The sequence below is a fragment of the Haemorhous mexicanus genome, chromosome 17 (genome assembly GCF_027477595.1).
Source record: "Haemorhous mexicanus isolate bHaeMex1 chromosome 17, bHaeMex1.pri, whole genome shotgun sequence".
Taxonomy (NCBI): Eukaryota; Metazoa; Chordata; class Aves; order Passeriformes; family Fringillidae; genus Haemorhous; species Haemorhous mexicanus.
Window position 1 is genome coordinate 16,222,284 of NC_082357.1, and position 23,606 is coordinate 16,245,889.

Below are 23,606 nucleotides of genomic sequence, written 5' to 3' on the forward strand. Positions count from 1 at the left end.
TTCCCTTTGCCTTGCTGAGAGAGGGGGCAGCACCTCTCTGGCTTCCTCTCTCAATGAGGCATCCTCTTACCCTTACTGACAGCCCTGGGCTGGGCTTGCCTCTTCCTTGGCTCCATGACCAATTATGGCTAAAGCATCAACACAAGTCTACTCAGGCAGCAGGAGCCCAGTGACCTGCCTCTGTTATTTTCCCACCGCTGTTCCCTGCCAGCAACTAGAGGTGCTTGTAGGCCAGTTTGTTTTTAAGCAGGACGAGCTTTAGTTTTTATTTTAAAATTTTTTATAACATTTTGTATAAATATATTCTGAAAAGAAACCTGGTACAAGCCCTGTTACCTGTGTAACAAAATCCCACACCCCAGTACAAAGAGGAATCAAACTATACAAAATTATTGCTGTTCCACAGAGGAGCTTTGCTGTGTGGCTGTCTGTGCCCATGGGCTCAGCTGCTGCTGGAGGCTGGCTCGCAGGAACCACATGCCCATGGGGATGCCATGAACTAGAGCACCCATGGGACACCAGCCCTGGGTAGCAAGAAGGCTGGGAGAGCTGCAGGCATAGCCCTGTCTTTGAGGGAAGGATCCTAGGGGCCAGGAACTCCCTCCTTTGTGCTCAGAGACAACTGTTCCTGGACTGCTGTGCCACCAGGCCTGGCACAGGAACAGGCTGCTGGGACCCCTAAGGGACAAACCCTTGTTCTGAGCCCAGCTGAGATTCACACCTCCATGGTGGGGCAGGTCCCAGCCCCAGGGTGGCTGCTCGGCCTGGCCTGGTGAGTACAGCCCTGCTGGGGCTGAGGGGCAGCTCCAGCATCAGGACTGGGGGCCTGGTCCTGGGCACAGCTCAAGGAGCTGCGTCCCCAGGCCCCTGGCACAGCAGAGAACCTGTGGGACAAAGGGGGACAAAGCTTCCTGTCCCTGGGGAATGTCCCCCGGGGCTGATGGCAGCCTGAGGGCATGGCTGTGCCAGGGCCCCACTGTGAAAACACCATGTTTTCCTCTTTCTTCTCCAAGCACTGTTCCACCCAAGATGTCTTTGTTTTCTGACCTAAATGCCTTCACACCTGAGTCTGACTCTGAGTGTTGGCAAAGGTGGTTGCCCAGAGGGTCCCCCAGGTGAGAGCATGGTGCTGCCCGGTGCCCAACCTGCTGAGCACTCGCCTGGCTGGCAGCAGGACACCGAGAGAGGGCCCAGGCGGGGAGCAGCAGCCACAGCCCTCGGGCATGACCTGCGGCCCTCGGGATGACCTGCGGCCCTCAGGCGCCATCGCCCCTCAGGCATGACCTGCAGCCATCAGGCGCCATCGCCCCTCAGGCATGACCTGCAGCCATCAGGCATGACCCATGGCCCTCAGGCGTGACCCACGGCCCTCAGGCGCCGTTGCCCCTCAGGGATGACCCGCGGCCCTCAGGCGCCGTCGCCCCTCAGGCACAACCCGCGCCCCTCAGGCACGACCCACGGCCCTCGGGTGCGACCCGCGGCCCTCAGGCATGACCCATGGCCCTCAGGCGCCGTCGCCCCTCAGGCACGACCCGCGGCCCTCAGGCGCCGTCGCCCCTCAGGGATGACCCGCGGCCCTCAGGCGCCGTCGCCCCTCAGGGATGACCCGCGGCCCTCAGGCGCTGTCGCCCCTCAGGGATGACCCGCGGCCCTCAGGCACGACCCGCGGCCCTCAGGCGCCGTCGCCCCTCAGGGATGACCCGCGGCCCTCAGGCACGACCCGCGGCCCTCAGGCGCCGTCGCCCCTCAGGCCCTGGCAGTAGTAGGAGCGGAAGGTGCGCTCGTGGGCGCAGACCCGCATGGCCCCGTGCGTGTGCAGCAGCAGCCGCGGGAAGCGGGAGGTGAAGTACTGCACGAAGCCCTCGGGGACGGAGCCCAGGGCCACCCGCACATCGGCTGGCAGCTCGTGGTAGTGGTGCTTCTGCAGGAGAGAGGGTGAGGTGAGAGAGGACGGGGACAGTGGAGGTGGCAGGGCCAAGGGCAGCTGGGTGGCCGTACCTTGTTCCTCATGGCCCGCAGCAGGTCACGCACTGATCCCCCCTTGTAGGTGCGGAACTTCCTCAGGTCTGGGGACAGCAGGAGAGACATGGAGTGAGGGGGGACACAGCCCCTGTAGTGCCAGCCCCCGTCCTGCTGCACTGTGGCCTCCCAAAAAAAAGCTGCCACCTTTACCTGACCTGCTTTTTGGCTCCTGGGCACAAGCAGGTGCCTGCTGGCCACTAAAAGCACCAGTCCCTACCTGCTTCACTGGACCCAGTGATGAGCCTGGCCCCTCCATGCTCACCCATCTGCAGCGGGAGGGAGATGTGCATCCTCCAGTTGGTCCTCACCACCGCCCGTCCCCCCGATTCCAGGGCTGAGACGATGGGCCCCTCGGCTGGCTCCTTTTCCACACGATCACTGACGTCCTATGTGCCCAAGAGGTGGGTATGGCACTGCCCTTGCTCTGCACAAGGTGGGACAGAGACCCAGGGACCCCTCACCCCTCCTAAGAGTAGCTCATAAGGAGCATGTTGACCTAAACGCAGCAGTTTCCAGCACATTTTTCAGTGCACACCTGCGTTCACTGTTGGTGGGACAGCACAGGCTCACCTGGAAGAACTGCAGCTGCTTCTCCTGACTCCAGAAAAAGGGATGCACAAGGACCAGAGGGGCTGAGGGCCGGCGCTGGGGCTCGGAGCTGATCATCGCCACAATCAGCTCCCTTGCAACGAGTTTGTCTGGGGGTGAAGCAAAACAGCAGTGAGTTCACCCCTGCACCAGGAGCAGGAGCTGCCCTCAGCCTGGAGCCTCCCCACCGTGCAGTGCCACTGGGGAAGGGTCTCACCGTGAGCCTCCTCCTGCAGGCAGCTCAGCTGGTAGGAGCCCGCCAGGATGTTGGCCTGGCGCCGCAGGCTGTCCCCAAAGGGGTGCTGTCCCCCCGACACCACGTAGTAGAAGATGCACCCGGCTGAGAAGATGTCCACAGCACTGGTCTGCAAAACATGGGAGCACGTGGGACCCTCAGGCAAAGGGCGAGGAAACCTTTACCTCCCACTTTTCTGTCCTTTCATGTGGACAATTTGTCATTGGCTGCACAGCTGCTGGAAAATGCATCACATGGGGCTCTTGCTCTGCTACCTGCGTCAGGGAGCCCCACCACCCCAGGTCCCCAAGAGAGAAGGGGTTTCCAGAGGCACAGCCAGAATTCAGAACCCCACAGCCCAACAGACATGCAGGGGCTGCTGGTGTCTCACCAGGAGGCAAACGGACACCAGCATGAGCCTCAACACTGCCCTGTCCAGGAGCAGTGCAGCAGCTGCTTCCAGTGGGAATGAGATCCCCAATCCTGAAGAGAGAGGAAGTGTGACCTTGGCAGCAACCCACAGCCCCTCCAACCTCCCCACCCCAAATTTCTGAGGACTAACGGAGCCCAGTGAGACACCTGTGCTGAACACAGCTGGGCACTGTCCCACAAGGTCAGTGGGACGAGGACAGCCCTGGCAAGGAGCACAGTGCCTGTGTCTGGGCTGGCTCTGGCTCATGGAGCCCTCATCTTAATTGTGCACCCCAGCAGTGTGACCTGAGGCCACTGCCGCCATGGGGGACACAGCCACAATGGGCCCAAGGAGCACCCGGGGCAGGGGTGGCCACGGCTCACTCACAGGGTTCTCCTTCGGGGCCTCCTGCAGCACCTCGGGCGCGATCCAGCCCTCAGTGCCAGGGATCCCGGAGCGGAGGCTGAAGCTCTGTCGTCCCCCCTGAAGCTTCTTGCAAAGGCCGAAGTCGGAGATGACGGCGCGGATCTGCCCGTGGCGGTTTGGGGCAGAGATAAGGATGTTACAGGGCTTCAGGTCACGGTGCACTGCAAGTGAGAGGCTGTGGTGTCACCTGGCAGGGCTGGAACAAACAGGGCTCTGCCACAGCCCCAGTTGCTGCTGACCCCCACAGCTATTGCCCAAACCCTGCAGCATCTGCTGAGGAGGGGCTGCAGAGGGGACGGCTGGCCCTTACCGATGCTGAGGGAGTGGAGGTGGGCCAGCCCGGACATGGTCTGACGCAGCACGGACACCGGGTCCAGCCCACGGCGCTCAAAGCTGGGGCTCTCCACGTACTGGAACCACACAGGAGGAGAGGAACTAAGCCCGATTTACTGGGCAAAGGCAAGCTGGCCGGAGAGACACCCCACCCCAGCGTGATGGGGGCGATGGAGAGGATGGAGTTTGTGCCCAAGGCTGGTGTTTGCAGGGCTCCCAAGGCCGCAGCAGCAGCCCTGTGCCCGGCTCACCTCCTGCAGCGTGGCGGAGCACAGCTCGATGGCGATGTAGTGGAACTGCCGGTCCCGCTCCGTGCAGAAGTAGCGGACCACGTGCGGGTGCTCGTCCGACTCGCGCAGCAGCTGCACCTCGCGGTCCAGCAGGTGCACACACTCGGGCAGGAGACGCTTCACAGCCACACTGCGGCCCTCGAACTGCCCCCTGTGCAGAGAGTGCCCGGTGTGCCCGTGTGCAGCAGGGCCCAGCCACGCTCACCCACAGGGTCCCCAGCACGGGTCACCCTGCTGCACCCCCAAAGCCTTGTCACATCACCGACAGGAAGAGATCTTCCCAGTGTAAGCTGCAAAATGGAGGGTCTCAATTTCATAGGAAAATTACACCCCTCACTGTTTCTGTGTTCAGAAAAGGGGTTCAGCCAGAGCCTAGGAACCATGAGAGGGGCCAGAGCAGGTGCAGGCAGGCAGGGAGGGGGTGCAAGGGGGATCTGCCCTGTGTACCCAGTGCCTGGTCAATGAGGGCCACGAGCCCACCTCCAGGATGGGTGGGATGAGGACCAGAAGAAGGTGAAGGAGGTGAGCTCTCAAAAGTCCCTGAACCAGTGGCCACCACCCTGAGCTGTCTTGGTGTTATCCCTGTGGCTCCCAGGGAGAAAGGGAGCAGAGTAGGGGCAGGCACCCGATGTCACCCACCTGAAGACAAAGGTTCCTCCAGCTCCATGGCCCAGCACGTCCTTGGGGTTAAAAGAAACTTTCCCAACTACAACCAGGTCTGGTTCTGCATCTGCAATGGAGAGAAGACAGCCATCTTCCAGTCTCCAAGCATTAGTTCTGTATGGAGGACACCTGTTTCTCTATTCATCTGGCCATTTCTTGGGCCCTACTCCTATGTAGCCCACGCTCATTCAGCAGCAGATCTGGCATCTCCTCCCATCCCAGGTGGGTTGCAGCCCTCTCATTTGTGTGCATTCCTGCACCTGCTCTGGGTGCTGGCATCTCTGGACAGAAGTCCCCACAGCCTGCCCATTCCCCCTGCACCCACCTGCAGCAGCCACTGGGACAGCTGGCCCTGGGCTGACTGTCCCGTTAGCCGGGTCCTTCAGGCAGGTGGAGGGGCTGGAGCTCTGTGAGAGCTCTGAGGCACTTCCCTGGCTCAGCTCCAGCTCCCCGGGCTCCTCAGGGACACCCTCCCTGGAGACTCGGCCCGAGCGCAGCATCTCCTGCTGCTGCTGCAGGAGCTGTATCTGCTCCTCCAGCTGCTGCTGCTGGGCCACATGCTGCCGCTGCAGTTTCTGGAACACAAACCACAGGAATACTCAGAGCCTAGAGCCACGCCAGGGCATCGGCTCCGCTGTCCCTCTCCACCACCACCAGCACTCACCGTGAACAGCAGGACCAGGATTCCCCCACCCAGCAGAGCCGTGCCAATGCCAACCATCACCAGGTCCCAGGTGCCAGACTCGGGGTACACCTCCACCTGCTCTCCTGGTGTGGGGTCTGGCTGGAGCTGCCCCTCGCTGCGGACAGCTGGCTCCTCCGGGCTGCTCGGGGCCAGGAACTGCAACACACACCCAGAGCTGGGTGAGGCACAGACCGCAGGGCACTTGGGTTTGGGACTTCCTTCCTGTCCTGTCCCATGCCGGGGACCCACTGCCCACCCCAAGCAGCAGAGACCCTTCAGTGACCCAGCACCCTTCACCACTCACATCATCGAACACAGTCCTGGTGGGAGGAGCCCTGGGGATGATGGTTTCTGTGGTTTTTCTCAGGCTCTCTGGGAAGGCTCGCAGCATCGTGGTGTGGACCAAAGGAGGCAGCTCATGGTGCCCTGTGGCATGAGGGGAACAGAGACAACTCTCAGTTCACCTCTTGGTTTCAGCATCCATCCCTTGCCAGCAGCCCTGGCTCTCCTGGAGTAGGGGGATTGCTTCTCATGGGACCCCCAGCATGGGTAACTGTGAGCCCTACTTCAAAGGGTCCCTGCCCACCCCTGCACAGGGTGTCCGGCAGTCACTCTTGGGGAGGGGACAAGGATGGGCTGAAACAAATCCCAAGGGAGAGAGGACAGAAGGAGGGGCTGAAAGGAGTCCCAAGCCAGCGCTACCCCAGCCCAAGGTGACTCAGCCTTAATCCCATTTACCCCACTAGGCAGAGCAGGTCGTCCTATTGTCCCTAAAGCACAGCAGCAGCTTGGGACTCACTGAGGACATGGGTGAGTCTGTGCCTACCACTGCTCCGCACCTATGAGGAGCCACTGGTTGGGAAGTGAGGTGATGCTGCCCTGTGGGTACTTGACGTCCGTGCTGGGCGTGATCTCGCACTCCCCGGACTCCCTCATGGTCACGTCGTCCGTGGTGGGGCCATCGATCCTGGCCAGGGTGATGCCCTGGGGCTGGGGATGTGGCAGCTCGTGGGGCACCAGGCAGCTGGACACGCCGTGGTGGCTCCAGCGGGGCAGAGGGGACACTCACCACCAGCGCCACACTGCCGTGCACCAGGGAGGTCATGGCGTAGAAACTGGTGGCGTGCTTCCCCACGTAGAGCGCCGGCCTGCAGGGCAAGGACAAACATCACCTTCCATCCGCCACGGATCAGGGTGGCCAAGCACGGGGAACACGAATGCCACCGGCTGCCACTGCTCGGGAACCACGTACAGCAGCTGGGTCTTGGTGGCGGCGAAGTCCTTGACGGACTGGTAGCTCCACTTGAGGACATGGATGTCCTGTGACTGGAAGGTCAGATAGCGCAGGGTCTCCATGGCCAGGTTGAGGTGGGGGAGGCGGCGCAGGCTGTCCTGGTGCCACAGGTAGATGCCAACCACAGGTGAGCCGTAGTTCTGCGCCCACAGAACCTCCCCGCTCTCCTTGTCCAGGGTCACCACCAGCCCGTCCCCACTTGAGGCCAAATGAGCCATTTCTGGAGAGAGCAAGAGGGATGAGGGATGCAGCAGTTCAGCTGTGTCTCCTCTGGTCACCCTCAGTTCTGCCACTGGCCATGGGCTGCTGCCTGTTCTCCCCAGCAATGGGCACAGCTGAGACCTGCTGGCCCTGGCACTGTCACCCCAGGCCCCTGCACAGCCAGAGTCCTGCTGCGAGCGGGCACTGGGGAGCTGTGTGCCATGACTGCCACGGCTCCCGTGGCTGCTGCAGTTGCACTCACTGTAGTGGTAGGACTCCTCGCAGAGCGGGGCCGAGTACTCGGAGAAGGTGGCATTCCAGCGCAGCTCCCGTGACTTGGTGTCATATATGGTGATGACATACTCTGGGGACAGGAGCAGGGCAGGAGGTCACCTCCAGTGCCCCATTCCTGGCACCAGGTGGTCGATGGGGGCACTCACGGGTCCGTCCGATGTAGAGCAAGGGGCTGGATGGGCACAGACCATCCCAGGCCTCTGTTGAGAGGGTGGTCTGCTTCTCCCCTGACTTGGGGTCCACAATGAACCAGGTGTCCTGCTTCTTCCCTGAGAAGGAAAACGCGTTCTTTGTAAGCCCCGCAGCCCCCCGTCCCCAGGAGCTCCCGCTGAGCCCTGCCCGTGGCCCTGCCCCGCTCCCGGAGCCCGGGCAGCGCTGTCCCGCGCCCCAGCGCTCCGTACCCGTGTAGAGCACTCCGTCCGAGCTGCGGCACGGCGAGGACTGCACCAGCTCCGGGATGGTGAATGGCAGCTTCTGCAACACAGGAGCAGGGCAGAGTCACCTCTGCGGCCCAGGGCACCCCAGGGGCTCACAGGGTGCCCGCAGCCCCACAGCCCTACTGACCATCAAGCCTTCTTTGTTCTTTCCTCCCAGGATATACAGGCTGCCGTCATTGGGGTCTGGAAGGAATGCTGGCCTGGGAAGCACGAGAGAAGGATAAAACAAGAGCCACCCCCTGCCCTGGGCACCTCCAAGGACACGGAATGGCTACATTGCAGAATCCCTTTAGCAGTTTGCTCCGGGGTGAGTCCCTGCAGGACTTGACCTTTCCTGGGCACCTGCAGCACTGGATTTCGCAGGAGATAAATCCCACTCTGGTCAATCCTGGGACTTCCCACAGCCACCCAGTGCCCACCCACCAAGCTGGTGGATGCCCTGCCTGTCTCAAGGAGGTCTTGCTGCCCCGCCTGCCCCTGAGCTTTCACAGGGATTTCTCTCTATTCTCTCCATGCTGATGCGTGTAGTCGAGCTGAGAGCTCCTCGGCTGTGCAGCAGGTGCCAGCTCCTCCTCATCACCATGTGCCACATGCCAGCACCAGGGACAGGGTGAGGTGATGCCATGGCATGGGCTGGGCATTTCATTTCTCTGTGGTTCCCCTTTCCTGCTGTTGCTCCATCAGTTATCAGGGAGCCTCCAGCACTGCCCAGTGGGGGTGACACTCACTCAGCCACATAGACCGGCACCTGCAGAATGGGATCTGAAACAGAGAGTAAGAGGCCACATCAGCAGCACTCCTGTGAGTGGGACAGCACAACACCACTGTTTACCCAGCGTGGCACTGTCACCCAGCCCAGCCACGCAGCCTGTTTGCCTTTCAGAGCCAAAAGAGACACAAATGGCAGATGCTCATTCATGCTTGGCTATGCCTGGGGCTTGGGCTGGCAGCGCACCCCAGGACTGGAGGCACTGGCAGCCCAGAGCCCATCCAGCAAGAGCCAGGCCAGAGGAGCATTTCCAAACCCCAAATATGCTCCAGGAGCTAGGCTGCAAGCAAACGCCCCCCAGTCACTACTCACCATCCTTCAGGGTCCACTTGACGTCCCCTGTGCTCTTGCTGACGGCGTGGAGGTTCCCATCCAGTGTGGAGATGAAGAGCAGTGTTTCTGGGACAGTCACAGCACCACCTTTGAGGCTCTAGGACAGACACACCATCCTCAAGAGATCAGCCAGACTTGGTAACAATCCCCGTGCCCAGCTCCTCTGTGCAGCTCAGCTCCTGGGGCAGCTGCACCTCAGTGACCGGCACCACCTGCACCTACGGCCCCTGGCTCCCCTGGCTCACATCCCACCAGAGCCATCCTGGGGCTGGAGCAGCCTTCCCTCTCCCTCCTCTCCCTGGAACAAGTTTTCCCAAGGTGGGATGAATTGCAGTGTGGCTGTTCCTAGTCACAACCCTGGATGCCTTTCTAAAGGTGACAAGAGCAGCCCAACTGCCGGCTCCTTCCAGAAACAAACGAGTCTGGTGACTTTTCATGCCAGAGAAGTGATGACTGCTTGCCTGGCCTTCAGAGCTGCAGGTTTCAGCTACCTGACATTGAGGAAGTAATTGCAAATTCACCAGGGAAGAGGAGCTGCTGCTTCCACGTATGGCGTCTGCACAGCGAGTGCCAGCTCAGCCAGTGCCACATATGCCAGCCTCACCCTGTCAGCAAACAGGGATGGGCAAACAGCACGGGACACACATGGCTCTGGCAGGCCCCAATGACAGGGATTTGGCAGCAGCACCTAAGCCCCTGGATGGCCACAGATTACATGAGAGGCACAAGGACACCCCTGGAGCCCAGCCCCTCAGTAGTCCCCTTGCTGCTCTGGTAGCCTGAGCTGGCAGAGCCTGTCCTGGGGGCCTGTCCCAGCTGGGGTGCAGGGACCAGCCAGCAGCCTGTACCCAGCCAGGACCTGCATGCAAGCCTGAGACCATTTGCAGAGCAGAAGCTGACAGTACAAGAGTGGCTGTGGCCCGGCAGGGCCAGGAGACTCCTTCAGCTGCAACAAAGCCACACAATCTCCCTCACAATGCACCTCATATCACCCTCTATGCCTCCAGCCCAGTTCTTTTATTTGCACTTCTTTTTGCTTAATTTTCAGGTGAGGTCAGAGTGAGTTTCCCTGCTCTGCCTTTGCCCAGAGGACACGGCAGGGAACTGCTCCCCACCATGGCTCCTCCAGCCCCCACGGCCATGCAGGAGGGATTGCTGCCAGCTGGGGACGTGCTAGGCTGGCAGACACGGGGCTCTTGCAGTGCGGCCACCTGAGGGGGGGAAACTGAGACTGCCGGGCCCCCCCAGCCATCAGGGCTCTCTGCTTCCTTCCCCCCTGAAGCGCTGGGGTTTTTCCATCCCTTCTGCAAGTGTTTTGGTGCCAGGGCATTTGGGCAAAGGCCAGGCTGCCTGCCCTGCTCCCCATAAACCACCATGGGCAGAACTGGGAGCACTGGATGTCTGGGAGCTGCCACCCTCCCCCTGGTCCCAGCCCCAGCCCACAAGTGTGGCTGTTCCCACGGGCTGTCCCAGGAGCTTTCCCGAGGTTCCACCACAGCATTCAGGACTCGGCAGTGATGCCGCTGGGGCCGAGCTCAGCCGTGGGTTCGGGGCACATTCGCTCCCCAAGGATGGATAGAGGGACGGCCAAGCACAGACAGAAACTCGGCGCCAGCATCCCCTGCTTCCTCCAGAGAAGCAGCTCTAGCTGTGTAATCCAAAGCCACCCTGGCACGCTGCCTATCCACTTGAACCGCCACCAGCTGCAGGAGCTGGATCCGGCTCCGAAGGCACCACCCTGACAGGCAGCAGCTCCGCGGGCAGGACCAGGCAGAGGGGGAAGGGGACTCCGCTGCCGGGCACAGCCAGGTCCAGGGGTGAAGATGGAGAACAACCTCCTCTCTGGGTGCCGCAGGAGCCCCCGGCCCGGGTGACAGCCCGGCGCTCCATCGCACACTGGTCAACGCCACCCACGTACGGCCAAGGGTCTCCCGGCAGCATCCCGGACCCGGGGGCACCACGGCCCCTCACCCATAGCACTAACACCTCGTCGGTGCCCACGCCCCAGGGGCGGCTCGAGCCCCGCTCCCCGGGGTCACCCGCGGCACGCTCCCGCCCGCACTGTCGCACCTGCCCCGAGCGCGAGGTGCCCCTGTCACACCCCGGGCACCAAGGTCGTGTGCCCTCCCGCAGGACACGCGGGGCACGGTGAGCACAGGCTCATACCTCGCTGTCCCCCCGCGCTGTCCCCTCCCGGGCGCTGTCCCACCCTGGCGCACCCCCCGCTGCCAGCGGCGGCCGTACCTGTGCCGGGGGCGGCGGGAGCAGCAGCAGGAGCAGCCGGAGCAGCGGCAGCAGCGGCGGCGGCAGGAGCCCCCGGCGCGCCCCCCGGAGCCCCCGCGGGTGCGGCGCGGCGGGGCCGCCCATGTCCCGGCCAGGCCAGGCCGGGCCGGGCCGCGCGGCCGCCGTGAGTCAGCGGGGCCGGGGCGGGTCCCGGACGCGGCTTCCGCCCGCCCCGCGCTCCGCACACGCACCCGGACCCCGCGGGCGCGTCGGCCTCCCCGCCCCGGTCCCCTCCGGTTCCCGACTGTTTGCACGGCGGGAGGAGCCGCCGTCAGCGCACACCCCGCATCCCCCGCCGCGGCCACCGGCCCCAGCCCGGCCGCGGGCACCCAGTTCCTCGCCCCGGTAACGCGCGGCGAAGCCCTCCCGGCGGTAGCGGCGGAGGAGCCGGCTCCTGCCGCCCGCCGCAGCCCCCCTCAGCCCCGTGTGCCGGGAGCTCGGCCCGAGGGCCAGCGGGGGACGGGGACTGCGCTGGGACCCCCGCCCGCACGGACCGCTGGCCCCGACAGTCAGGGCACACCCGGCACCACCGCGAACAGAACTGCCCGCGGCACACGCTGGGAGAACGGCAGCGCAAACGGGGCTACCGACCTGTCTGACATGGGGTTTTTGGGCGGGACAGGAGGTGTCTAAAGGCGGAGGCGAAGCCGAGCAGCGCCCGTCCAGCACGGCAATCCCGACGGTGCCACATGCCCAGCGCTGGGGCTGTTCCGAGCACCTGCTTGGGGCTGTTCAATGGGAGTGGGACTGTGACACCGCAGCCAGGCCAGGCCAGCCCAGCAGGACCAGCCCAGCTCGGTGCAAGAGCAGATTAAAGCCCGGCTTTGGGCAGGGAGGTAAACACCATCCCGTAATTCACAGGCCATGCATGTGCAGTGGCACAGGGCAGCAGAACCAAATCCCCACCATGGGAGATGGGCACCCACGGCTTTGATGTGTCACCAGATGTGGGGTCCCCTGAACTTCGGCCTGTGTCCATCTTCCTGCAAAGAAACTCAGTACAAACCCTTTGCTCACCGTCGTTCATGCAGGAGGAAGCAGCTCAGTACATACAGAATATTGAAACACTCAAACACAGAAATACTTAATTATCAAACTTTAATTCATAAGACTAATCTTACAGAATAAAACACCAGGATAACCAGTCAAGGTTACACTTAAAAAAATCCAGCAGTGCAAATCTAAGACTAAATATTTGTCATCTCCCTCCCCCCCAAAATAGGCAATAGATTATTTAAAAATACCATAATACATGGTACTCACATATTCCATTTAAAATAAATCTGCAGTGGACACAAATATCTAAGTTGGTTTTTTTTAATATAAAACCAAAGAATTAATTGCTTTGAGTATGGATAAGACAGAGTGAACTTCCATGAGCTACCAAGGCGAATCCTTGGCTAGAAGGTAAAATGGCCACATTTCATACAAGCCTTGCTAAGGCTCTCCTGGTCCCCCGCTCCCCTCCGGTGACAAGGACACTCACTAACAAAACAAGATGCCAGCGGCCTCATCCTAACGGGTAGGGAGAGGTGCTGGACAGAACTGAGGGTGAAAACGGCTCCACTGGAAAAACCAAGTTACAAAGGAAGAAAAGTAAACGAAGGGGAGTCTGGAAACAAGCCCTGCGAGGACGGGACAGGGAGTGCTGTGCCCGAGGCAGGGGTCAGGACCGTGGCTGTGGGCAGGGTGCAGAGCAGACCCCACCGTGGCACCTGGGCATGGAGCAGCAGGGAACTGTTTGTCTTTGGCCCTCAGAGCACGGAGCAGCGGGCAGCAGCCAGCAGGTGCAAGCTGGGCAGGGTGTGTGTGGCACCAGCACAGTGTGGTGGTGGTGAGTTTATCTCATTTGAATCCAGATCCCTCTCTTCCATCACCAGAACACCCTGACTGTAGTTACACATTCCTTATCAAAGTCATTAATGGAAATTAATAATTTACTTTAAACTTGGTATGAAACCACGTGAGTAACACAAGCTCTTCATGCAAGACAGTCTCTGTTCAAACCCCAGCCAGGCTGAGCAATAACACTTCTGCATTCCCGAGGAAGCAGTGCTCCTGGGACTGCTTACACTTGGGTTGCACCAACAGAGGGAAGGATACTGAACTTGGGACAAGTAGAGGAGGAGAAACCTGCAGTGCTGGGCACGGAGAGGGGGAAGGGATGGCACACAGGTGAGCTGTGATACCCAGTGTCCTGGACAAGGCAGGGAAGGAGCTGGGGGACTGGCAGGAAGAATGCCAAGATGGCAGCAACGAGGGGACACTGCCTGGGCTCTGGGAGCAGCCAACAGCAAACACCAGCTGTGTCCTGCAGGGACCTGCATTTGCCTCACCAAGACTTTAATCTGCAATTAGCAAGCCCAGAAAACACTCAGTGCAACCTCATATGGAGTGGACCCCAGGGTGCTCCCTCCTACACACAGCAGGAAGCAGCGGCTGCTGAGAGCACCCTGGTACATTGAGATTTAACAGAAATACACCTCTGTGCAGCTGGTACTGGTAACTGCCCACAGCATGAATGCCAGAGCTCAGAACCAGCTCTATCACCAACTCCAGGTTCCAAGTGTCCTCACAATTTACTCACACACCACGTCTCAGTGAGGACCAAACTCCTCCCTGGGATCACTGGTTATGCTGAGTCTGCCTTGGGATGATCACAGTGACCAGAGAGCAAAATCCAAAGCTGAGAGAGGCAGGCAATGGCTGAGAGGCAACTGTGGCACTATCCCACTAAAAAGAGGGTGTTTCTTAATGTCAGTAACTGCCTTGGAAAAACTGGTGTATGCCAGAACATACCCAACTCCACACCATTCTCAAAGAGAAAGGATCTTAAAAGCAGCACTAATTTCAACTAGAATACTCATTTCAAAGAGGTCCCAAGAAGCCTGGGCTATTGAGCCAACAAACACCAACTAAAGCATTTATAAGTCACTTTCCTGTATTTTAATTCAAATTTTGCACATGGAACAAAAAGTGAGACAATTTCATTTTTCCAATCAGATCCAACCTGCAAGGAAGCACCTAAACAGAATCACATTTTCTTAGTGTATAGTATTTTCTTCATGTTTAAAATTTGTTCGTAACCAAGGGGTTTGTGCTGAGTCTCCTTTGAGCTGCTGGGCTGTACGTGGCCCAGGACAGAGCAGCTGTGCCCCTGGCACGGGGTGTGACGCTGCCCTGTGCCCCAGCAGGGGTCAGTGCCTGTCCCCACTCGCCCCAGAGTTACTCACCCGGTCGCTGCGTCCTGCACAGAAGCCACGGGAGCTGGGGAGGAGCTGGAACTCGGGCACCAGGGCACCACAGCTGCTCCTGCCCTCCCCAGGAGCAAGGGGGTGAAGGAACAGGAAAGGAAACGGAGCACAAACAGATGCACAGACAGGTCTGAGCACGCCGAGGAACAAATGGGAGCTGATCATCACAGAACCAGCAAGGTGGCAAGCGCCAACGTGGCCCCCGGTGACAGAAAGAGCCAGTGTCACCCCTTTGCTTTATCCTTATAGTGCCCACACCTTGCACCAGGTAACAAGTTGTCAATTTCAGCCAATTAAGCCCCAGGACTGACAACTAGGAAATCACAAGTGTGATGGCTGTGTTTCATCCATGACACTGCCACCAGTAAAGGCAGGCCAGCTCCTGTCTGCCCCCACTGCTCCAGGGGACTGCCAAGGGAGCTGACACAGCTCTCCTGGCCCCAGCCACACATGTCAGGACACACTGCTGCTGGCTTGTACACAGAAAGGAAATACCCCAAGCTACAGGAGTAACAAGCACATCACTAGTTTTTATGTAGGATATGAAACACCTTTAAAACTCACAGCGTGGCTGCTCAAACAGAAAATACAAACTAAAAACTGCTATCTAGAGGCTACAGGGAAATATGTGACCTCAACACCTACCAGAAAGCCAATGTGTTTTCCAGTCTCTCAAGTAAAATAAAAGTAAAATAAATACTCATTTGGGAATTTGCACCGCTGTGCTTCAACTGGGCTCTTCCCTCAAGGAGAGGGAAGAGTGGACATGGAGCATACTCAGATTAGCTGTTCCTAAAAGGCTGTTTCTGCATGGCTTTGAGCCACTGGCATGGAGCAGCACAGAGCCCCAGTGCTGATGCAGAGCAGGGATGTGTGAGCTGCTCCAGTCTGGCTGCACAATGCCACCTGCTATGGGCTTTGCACCTGTGCAGGGCTGAGGGCTCCGTTCAGAACACCTGAGAGAAATGGCACATGGATGGCTGGCATGACACACAGAGCACCACAGCCCCAGGCACAGCACATTCCTTCTGACAGAATCAGGGGTGAGGGCTTCTTGTGAACTGGACCAGGAGAAAAGCTGGAAGGTGGTTTACATTTCAGAACATTCCTTGCTGGATGGTTAATCTAAAGTACGATTCACTGCATTCGATCACTACACATTTTCAAATCCAGCTCACAAAAGACTGCTGCTGTTATTAAGAATACAAAACAGCATCTGAGCTTCTCTCTTCCTCACTGGCCCCACCCCAAACAGGGCAGGAAGGTCTCTGTGGTTCCCTCCCTTTGGGAGATTTGTGTCCCCCTGCTCCCTGCAGGCAGCGTTACGGTGTTTCCATCCATGTCCATGTCACTGTGTCCCCCTGCTCACACCAGCAGCACAAGGGTGTTCCCAGTCCAACAGCTCAGGGTCAACACAGCAGCTGCAGAATGATCCTGGACTGCAACATGCACGAGCAAGAAAATGCTCCCAAAATGCAGCAGCCCAGGGCAGGAGTGAAGCACTGACTGGGCACGGGAGGGAGCAGCTGGCAGCACTGGGTCACCTGCCACGACAAAACATCCCTGCAGAATTTCACCTGCTCCAAACACGCTACACAGACCAACCTGGAGCTGCCAGACTCGGGAAAAGGCCAGGAAAAATCCCAAACCAGCAGGGCATCTTTGGGTTAAAACAAAGAGTTAGTTCTGCTACCAAGGAGTGGAAGCTGCCCTGGAGGGCCAGCGGGATATGGCTTCACCGAACAGCGACGCTGGGCTCTGCTACAGTTAGCTCTTCAAAATCTGCCCCTCAAAGTCCCAGTCACAACCAAGTCACTAAAGGAAGTCTAATGCTGATAACTGAGAGATTATGAAAATATTTGGTTTTGTTCAAACCATGTAAAAAAGCCTCAATAATACATTGTAATATTTTCTTTTTAAAACTAAACTGGAAGATCAACTGTCAGCAGATTTAAGTGTATTACACACGATATTTTGTGAATTAAAATTTATTGATTTCCATTGTATTTGCTTTAAATATGGTTGAAGCTGACTGCAGAAAAGGGATGGTGAAATTTTAAGTTAAAAGTAAACTAATGGTGAAAGAACATCACCTCTGGCTTCCATCCATGCCTCGTTTAGCATGTTTTAATAATAAGTTCCAGGACTGTCACATCCAGGGATGTTGGAGGCCTCTCCCAGCAGTGTCCTTAGATTTGTGTCATTTTCCTGTGCCAGAGGTGAGCGTGCTTTCAAAAATACTGCCACTTCCCCAGCACCGTGTCTTTGATTGCATCGACATACTGAGTTGGGACCCAATAGACCCAGTAGTAAGATGCTTCTGTTGGGCCCAGCTGAAATGCCTGCAATTAAAAATGACAACATTTACACATGGGAACAAAGAGCTGGTCCCAGTGACAGGCACAGCTCATCCACTGCCAAACCAGACCAGCCTGTCCCACCTGCTGCTCCCTGCAGCACTCGGGGCATTCCACAGCTCTTTGGTGGGCAATTAAAGGAGCACTGCAGAGAACAAGAGCTGCAGAGCACTGAGGAAACCATGAGCTCTTCCCTTTTACAACATCACAACAGCAACCAGAACTCCTGGCCAGTTTCAAGAACATGAGGAAATTATTCTGGTAGACAACGTGAAGCATAACTCAGAGTCTCCAAAGAAACCTCAGAGCTGAGGAGCCAAACAGGATTTAAACAGGACAATGATCATGTTTTTATAGTCACAGGGTTTTATATTTAGACAAAATGTCCTATTCTCAACTTCTCTCCTATGCCCAGGAGAGGGGCACCATGGCATGCCAGAGCCTCTGCCCTTGCTGTGGGGTAAGTTCATTGCAACATGTGCTGAAGAGGACCTCTTCTCACATGGGTGATCAAAAATCAAGTATTTGGACAGACTAGAGCAGTGCCCTCCTGCAGGCCATGACTTTAGAGGGAGGGAAAAACATTTCTCTTTCCTCCCCCTAAAGAAGGAAACAGACTTCTTATAGAAAAGAAACTTACTTCAACATGAAAAGTTAGTTACTGTGCTTTGAAAAGCAGGACCTTAAAAAAACCCCATGGATTAAAATAAACAGCCAAAATTTCAGTACATTAACACAGTTCTCTTCTGAAATATAACTTTGCTAGATCCCATGCAAGTTGTTCAGAAAATTACAGGTGTGAAAAGACATTACAGCATCAAATCCCTTTTTTCTTAACCTCCATCAAGGCCTGTTGTTTATATAAGTACCACAGAATCTAGACACTAAACCAGGTACCAAAAATATCCCTACCATCAAGAAATCATGAGCTATGCTGTGAACGTCTTTACTGGTTTAGCACTGTCACAGTCAGAAGATACAAAATAATGCTTAAGCACTTCATGTTTGTGTGAAACCACTCTGGATTTCCACACAGCTGCAGATATTCAATATGGACCCAAAATACTGACAGTGTGAGAGGAGCCCATGTCCCCATCTCCACAAGGCTGGACCCACCATCCTCCTCCAGCCTGCTCTGACCTGCAGCCTCAGCAGTGTGTGCTGCATGAAGGAATCAGATGGATATGATTAAAGTAGAGCTGTTACTCACCATCATGTGATAATCCTCATGGCCTTCAATAGGTTCACTCACCACATTTTTAATGGACCCCATGGGTAACTTTTCTGTTCTCTCTACATTAAAATTGATCAAAGTATTATTTCTGACATGCGGGGAAGCAGTATTTCATATTCATTTCATACACCACCTCCATTAGTGCCAAAATCTCCTCAGGTCAACAGTCTCCCCTCCAGGTGAGTTTTGGACACCTGCTGCCCAGGACGTGGTGGCTGCAGCACCACACTCCCCCCCACACCCACAGCTGGCACCCAGCAGTGTGAAGGAATCCAAAAGTGGATCACACAGTTCCCCTGCATCACATGAAGTATTTCAGGGTTCATCATTTGGGCCTAGACTGACTGATGGGAAACCCCAAGCTTTACTTAATGTTTGCCATAAGGGACTCCCCTTGGAGCAGCAGGGATGCTCAGCCTATGGAATCTAGTCCAGGTATGGGAATATTCAGGACTGACTGCCAAGGATTACACTGAGCTCTCATCAGCAAGCCTGAAAGCTGGCAAAGATATGCTGACCTGACTGTGAAAGCCTAGGCCAGGCTTTACCCTGAGGGAGCGTGCAGAGAATCACAGGGAAGGGAATAAAACAGAGAAAGAAACAGGTAAGAGAAACTGAAGCCCCAAAAGGACTACAATTACATGGCAGAGTAACATCAGCAGCCAGACAAGAGCCACAAAGTATGTGGTCCAGGGCAGAGCTTTCCCATCAGCTCTGTCCTCACTCCTTTCTGAACACACTGAATTCCAAGGTCCTGCCTTTCAGGTCAAGCACCCAGCATCAGCTGAAAATTATCTTCTTGGATACAAGACAGAGAACCCAAAACACTTTACAAAGGAGAAACTGAACTCTGAGCTCTTGAGACAGATCTATTTAATTTGTGATCCAGAAAACCTCAAACCTACCTACAGAAAGCACACGGGGAGATAAACTCAGTGATATAAGGAAAAATATTCTCTGCCTCATAACAGCTCACTCTGAACTACCTGTTCAGACCTGTAACTTCATTCATTAGGTAAAAACCCCATTTTGCCCCTGTTTAGCATCCCCCAGATAAATTTCTGCTCTGAGTATCCCAGCAACTGACAATTCCCATTATCCATGCCTTTGTGCAACTGCCATTGAGCAACTGGGGAACAGCTGCCTGTGCCAAAACTCAGACTACAAACACCTGCACAAACCCCCTGTGAGGCTGCAGGTAAGAACCAGCTCCAACTCTCCAGGGCCAGCAGGAGACAAGCTGTGCCAACACCCAGATGTGATTACTCCAGCCCTTACCTGCTGGCCTCTGCCATGGGTTTCTGAGAGGAGGAAGGAGTTTTTCCCAATAACAGCCAGCAATTACAACCCTTCCCTAGAGGCAGCAAGCTGCTGCTAATTCGGGGGAGCAGGGAAACAGGTTACTGGAAACACCTGACTACAAGAAGAATCAAATCCACAGCTTAAGCAATGCCACGTAGAACACCTCAGAAACACTACACTTGAAAACTCATCTAGGGGCTGATGGAAGAGATTAATCCCCTAAATGCTAAGGATGGATTTAGAACCTGGGATCAGTAATAGAAAAATCTGCCTGCCCAACCTATAGAGTTAAAACACCCCCAATGCCTTGCTCCATCACTTTGCCCAGAAGGAAATCATTGCAACTGGCACCAAGAGAGGTTTTAAAGCCAGAAAAAATCTTCACAGTCAAGTCTGTCCTACAAAGAAACTGTCAAAAACTTTTGGGATTTCTGCTTGCTTTGGCCCTACTGCAGCAGCTGGAGGCAGGACACCCACCCAATGAGGCTGCTTTAGTGGGACAGTGAGCAAGCTCTTCCCTCCCCCTTGCTCATCACTATATCTTGCCCAGCCCAGTCAAACTGAAGGAGCACAGCTTCCTGGGCAGGAGGGGGATCCCAGGGTCCCCTCAGCCCCCAATTAAGCAGCATGCAGCCACTCACTCCCCCTGCCCCACTGGGATGGGGAGGAGGATTGGGAAAAAGTAAAAATGCATGGTTTGAGCTAAGAACAGGTTAACAACTGAAACAAAATAAAATATACTACTACTACTAATGGTAACAATAATAGTAATAAAAAAAGAAAAAAAGAAACTCCAGAGGAACCAGTGATGCCCAATTCAGCTGCTCCCCACTGCTGACTGATGTCCAGCCTGTCCCCCTCCAGTGACCTGTCACTCCCAGCCAACTGCCCCCAGTTTATACTGGACATGATGCTCTCTGGTGGGAAATATTCCTTTGGCCAGCTGTGGCCAGCTGTCCTGGCCAGTTCCCTGCCATCTCCTTGCATGCCTCCTCACAGGCAGTGTCTGAGACACCAAACAGGCCTTGACTGAGGGAAGCACTGCACAGCCACAACCAAAACATCCACTGTTATCAGCACTGCTCCCATCCCAATCCAAAACAGCTCCTGGGAAGAAAACTAACTCTATCCCAGCCACAAGCAGGACACAGACATCCCCAGCTCCTCCTGGCAGCACTCACCACTGCACACCAAGCCCTCTGCACAGCACCACAGTTGGGCATTACTGAGACAAGACACCCACATAATTTCGCCTGGAAGGACAGAGAGTGCCAGAGATGCCAATGCTCCCAGTTTCTATCCCAGCTCTGAGTTTTCCTCCCAAGTCTTGGCTAAGCCATTGGGCCCCTGTGTACTCTGGCATCAAATCCATGCTGCTTATGGAGTGTTTTGAGATATGTCAGGAATGCCCAGTATTATCATTTACATTTGGAGCCAGGAACAGCACGTTGGACCCTTAGTCTGCTGACACCACTGAACTGCAGTTTTTCAGGAAGCAATGTGAAATATCAAGTACTATTCAATGCCGTGGGAGAATGGCACGTGAGGAAAGGAAACAAAGCCTTTTGAAGTGCCACAATTCCAACATCATTCCCTAAACACAGTTTAGTCAGAAGAGAAGCTTTTCTAGGTCACACAGTTCAGTCAGAGCCCAATCACCAACTGCTCATCCCCGAGGCTGAGAGGTGCTCACCTTTTGTACCAATCCACAGCTGGTCTTGCTCGAGTTTGAAGGTCAGCCTGACTTTCCCCCCTGACTTGTTGTACATGCCGGACAGCGGCACCGTGGGCAGCCGCTCCTGCAACGAGACACAGCCAGTCACAGCCAGGGCTGGGCAGGAAACACACAGACACTCAGCTTTTTCAGCAAAAGGACCACCCGTCCTTCCAGCTTTCTGCTACAACAGCCACGGACCACTGAACCAGGGGAAGGGTCTCAAACCACAGAGAACTCTCTCTGTGCCCCTGAGGGTCTCAAGGCCTTACTGACGCACCTGCACGCCTTTGACAGAAGGCATCACGTCGTCAGGTTTTCCTTTGTCCAACACTTTTCTGTGTTGCTACAACATAAAAACAGAAGTTAAATTCACAGGAACGTTACGAAGCTTACAGTGTGCTTCCAGCTGCCCCTGACACATCCCAAAGGCACTGGGACACAGCTGAGGGCTGCTCACAGGCACTTCTCACACGGCACCGGTGACTTTCAAACTTCATTGTGCACTTCCCAAGATACTCTCAAGAAATGATCAGAATGAGTGGAACTCCAACACAATGCCAAGGATAACAGCCTTCTCAAATATACACACACATAAGTACAGGTGTATAAAATCCAAAGTGTTACATCCAGTAAATGGCAGAAATTCTCCACGTCTGGCAGTGCAGCCCAGCACCAAACCAGAATGGATCAGAGCAGCGGTAATGTTCAAATCCACACTCACAGCTTGCACCTGGCTGAGCACCTTTAAAATGATGGGACTTACACTGAGTGTGAACATGATAAATCACAGAAAACCATCAGCATGCTTCATGGAGGAACTACTTAATTTAACCAATTTTATTTTGGGGAAGGTACAGGGCTGGTAATACCTTGAGCTGGCAACCCTTCGGCAGCCACCAAAGCAGCCCCACTGCACTGTGCTACAAAATGTGAGAGGAGAATTCAACACCCACATCCCTGTCAGGGCTGGGACAGCTGAGGGAACTGCTTTCTTGGTGCTTGTTTTGAGCAGGTTTTGGAGATCAAATTCTTTTGTGCCAATAAAAATTAGCTAGGTTTTAGACAGAGTTCATCTGGGCTGGGTTTGCACTAACATCCATCCAATGTTTCCATTTCTGGACCAAAATGCTTGGCTGTGCCTGGCACCACAAGCAGTGTCTTGCAAAGCCCCAGTGCCACCTGGACTTAACAGTTCTTTGCTACTCCCCTGCCCAGAGTCCTTGCAACGCTGAGCTGTCAGAAATGAACCCCCACCCTGACCTGAGGAGGAACAGGACCCACAAGTGCCTGCAGGAGAACGACATAAATCCTACTGCTCCCCCACACCAGCAGTTATTGAGATATTAATTACCTTTTGTCTGCAAAGTGGCTCCTTTTTGTTTTCCTCAGCTTTGACGTCCTGTTGAGCAGCTTCTTTGGGTGTATTAACTGCTAACACATCGTTGATGGTAGAGCCCACAACCATTATTTTCGCTCCATTTGTTACTTTGATTTCCCGCAACGTTTTCTCCTCGGGCAGCAGTCCCTTGAACATCACTTTCTGCATGGCCGGCGGGAGGCCTAGGGGCAAGCACAGCGATTAGGGGCGGCGGCGGGGCGGGGAGGCGCGGGGAGGCGGCGGCGGCCCCACAGACCTGTGAGCGAGTGGATCTTCTGCTTCAGCTCGGCTCCCGTGCTGTCCAGGCAGAACTTCACGTCGTACTTGTTCTTGTTCCAGATCACCTTCAGCTCCACCAGCTCCCTGCCGCCGTCCTCGTCGCCGCCGTTGCTGACAGACGCCTGCGGGGGCTCCCGGCGCTCCTCGCCGTCCGGAGACCGCCCCGCCGCCGGCGAGCCGCCCGCTCCGCCGCAGCCCAGCGGCAGCTCCGGCGCCTCCGCCTCCATACCCGGCTCATCGGCACCTGCGGGGAGCAGACAGGAAGATCCCGGCCCACGGGAGCTGCCCCGGCCCGGCCCCGCTCCGGCCCCGGAGCGCCGCCCGCAGCGTGTCCGGGGCCGGCTCCCCGCGCTGGCGACTCCCGGCCCGCCCCGCCGCCCCCTGCACCGGCACCGCGGGCTCCAGGCACCGCGGGCTCCCGATACCGCGGGCTCCGGGCACCGCGGGCTCCGGGGCTCCCGGCCGCGCTCCCGTACCATCGGCGGCGGCGGCGGCGGCAGCCATGATGATTGTGTACAATCCGCCGCGGGGCACGCCGGGAAACGCCGCCGCCGCCGCTGCTGGGCCGCGCCGGCTGCCGTAGTCGCCCCCTCCCGCCTCTCAACGTGGGGGCGGCGGCGGCGGCCCCCAGATCGCGCCCCCGCAGCACCAGCTGTGCCGCCCCGGGAGACGGGAGGGGAGCCGGACCCTCCTCTCAGCTCTCCGGGCACCGGAACTCCCGCACGCTGCCGGGCCCGTGGTGGCGGCCGCGGTGCCCTCGCGCGACCGGACGAAGCGGGGGGCAGCGCCTTTAAGGGGCGCCCCGCCCCCGGCGGCGGCG

General features: G+C 56.9%; 2 protein-coding genes across 12 annotated transcripts; both read right to left on the reverse strand.

Annotated features, from left to right (window-relative positions):
* Positions 1-235: 235 nt before the first annotated feature.
* Positions 236-11,382, reverse strand: ERN2 (endoplasmic reticulum to nucleus signaling 2). 11 transcript variants are annotated; one of them, XR_009488607.1, is made up of 24 exons: positions 9,228-9,434; positions 8,962-9,079; positions 8,609-8,642; positions 8,008-8,080; positions 7,845-7,917; positions 7,590-7,712; positions 7,412-7,513; positions 6,907-7,168; positions 6,724-6,802; positions 6,494-6,644; positions 5,959-6,080; positions 5,634-5,810; positions 5,295-5,544; positions 4,946-5,036; positions 4,268-4,457; positions 3,994-4,093; positions 3,645-3,844; positions 2,828-2,975; positions 2,593-2,720; positions 2,285-2,408; positions 1,999-2,066; positions 1,734-1,921; positions 1,362-1,619; positions 236-1,228 (listed from the first exon to the last, which is right to left on the reverse strand). XR_009488607.1 is itself a non-coding variant. In XM_059861395.1 (23 exons), the coding sequence occupies exons 1-23, from the start codon at positions 11,347-11,349 to the stop codon at positions 1,616-1,618; spliced, it is 2,928 nt and encodes a 975-aa protein (XP_059717378.1). In that variant the 5' UTR covers positions 11,350-11,382; the 3' UTR covers positions 236-1,615. The 11 variants fall into 11 exon arrangements, 8 of the variants coding, with proteins under 8 accessions (XP_059717378.1, XP_059717374.1, XP_059717372.1 ...); XR_009488605.1 differs by having other exon boundaries at positions 236-1,284; positions 1,322-1,619; XR_009488606.1 differs by having other exon boundaries at positions 1,285-1,619.
* Positions 11,383-16,491: 5,109 nt separating this feature from the next.
* On the reverse strand, positions 16,492-23,567 carry UBFD1 (ubiquitin family domain containing 1). The gene is made up of 7 exons (XM_059861405.1): positions 23,263-23,567; positions 22,764-23,030; positions 22,481-22,689; positions 21,407-21,472; positions 21,106-21,211; positions 18,087-18,169; positions 16,492-16,861 (listed from the first exon to the last, which is right to left on the reverse strand). Exons 1-7 carry the CDS (start codon positions 23,288-23,290, stop codon positions 16,751-16,753), a joined length of 870 nt encoding a protein of 289 aa, XP_059717388.1. The 5' UTR covers positions 23,291-23,567; the 3' UTR covers positions 16,492-16,750.
* Between the last annotated feature and the right edge of the window lie 39 nt (positions 23,568-23,606).

Bases quoted from the DNA above. Each gene is read 5' to 3' on its own strand.
- ERN2 (XM_059861391.1), bottom strand. From the start codon at position 9,419: ATGAAAAGTCACCAGACTCGTTTGTTTCTGGAAGGAGCCGGCAGTTGG. The intron at 6,645-6,723 runs GTGAGTGTCCCC...CCACATCCCCAG, and splicing joins ACGGCAGTGTGGCGCTGGTG to CCCCAGGGCATCACCCTGGC. The intron at 2,976-3,644 runs GTGAGTGAGCCG...CATGTTTTGCAG, and splicing joins AGGCCCCGAAGGAGAACCCT to ACCAGTGCTGTGGACATCTT.
- UBFD1 (XM_059861405.1), bottom strand. From the start codon at position 23,290: ATGGCTGCCGCCGCCGCCGCCGCCGATG. The intron at 23,031-23,262 runs GTACGGGAGCGC...TGCTCCCCGCAG, and splicing joins CGCCGCCGCCGCCGCCGATG to GTGCCGATGAGCCGGGTATG. The intron at 18,170-21,105 runs GTGAGCACCTCT...ATTTTAATGTAG, and splicing joins GCTGTGGATTGGTACAAAAG to AGAGAACAGAAAAGTTACCC.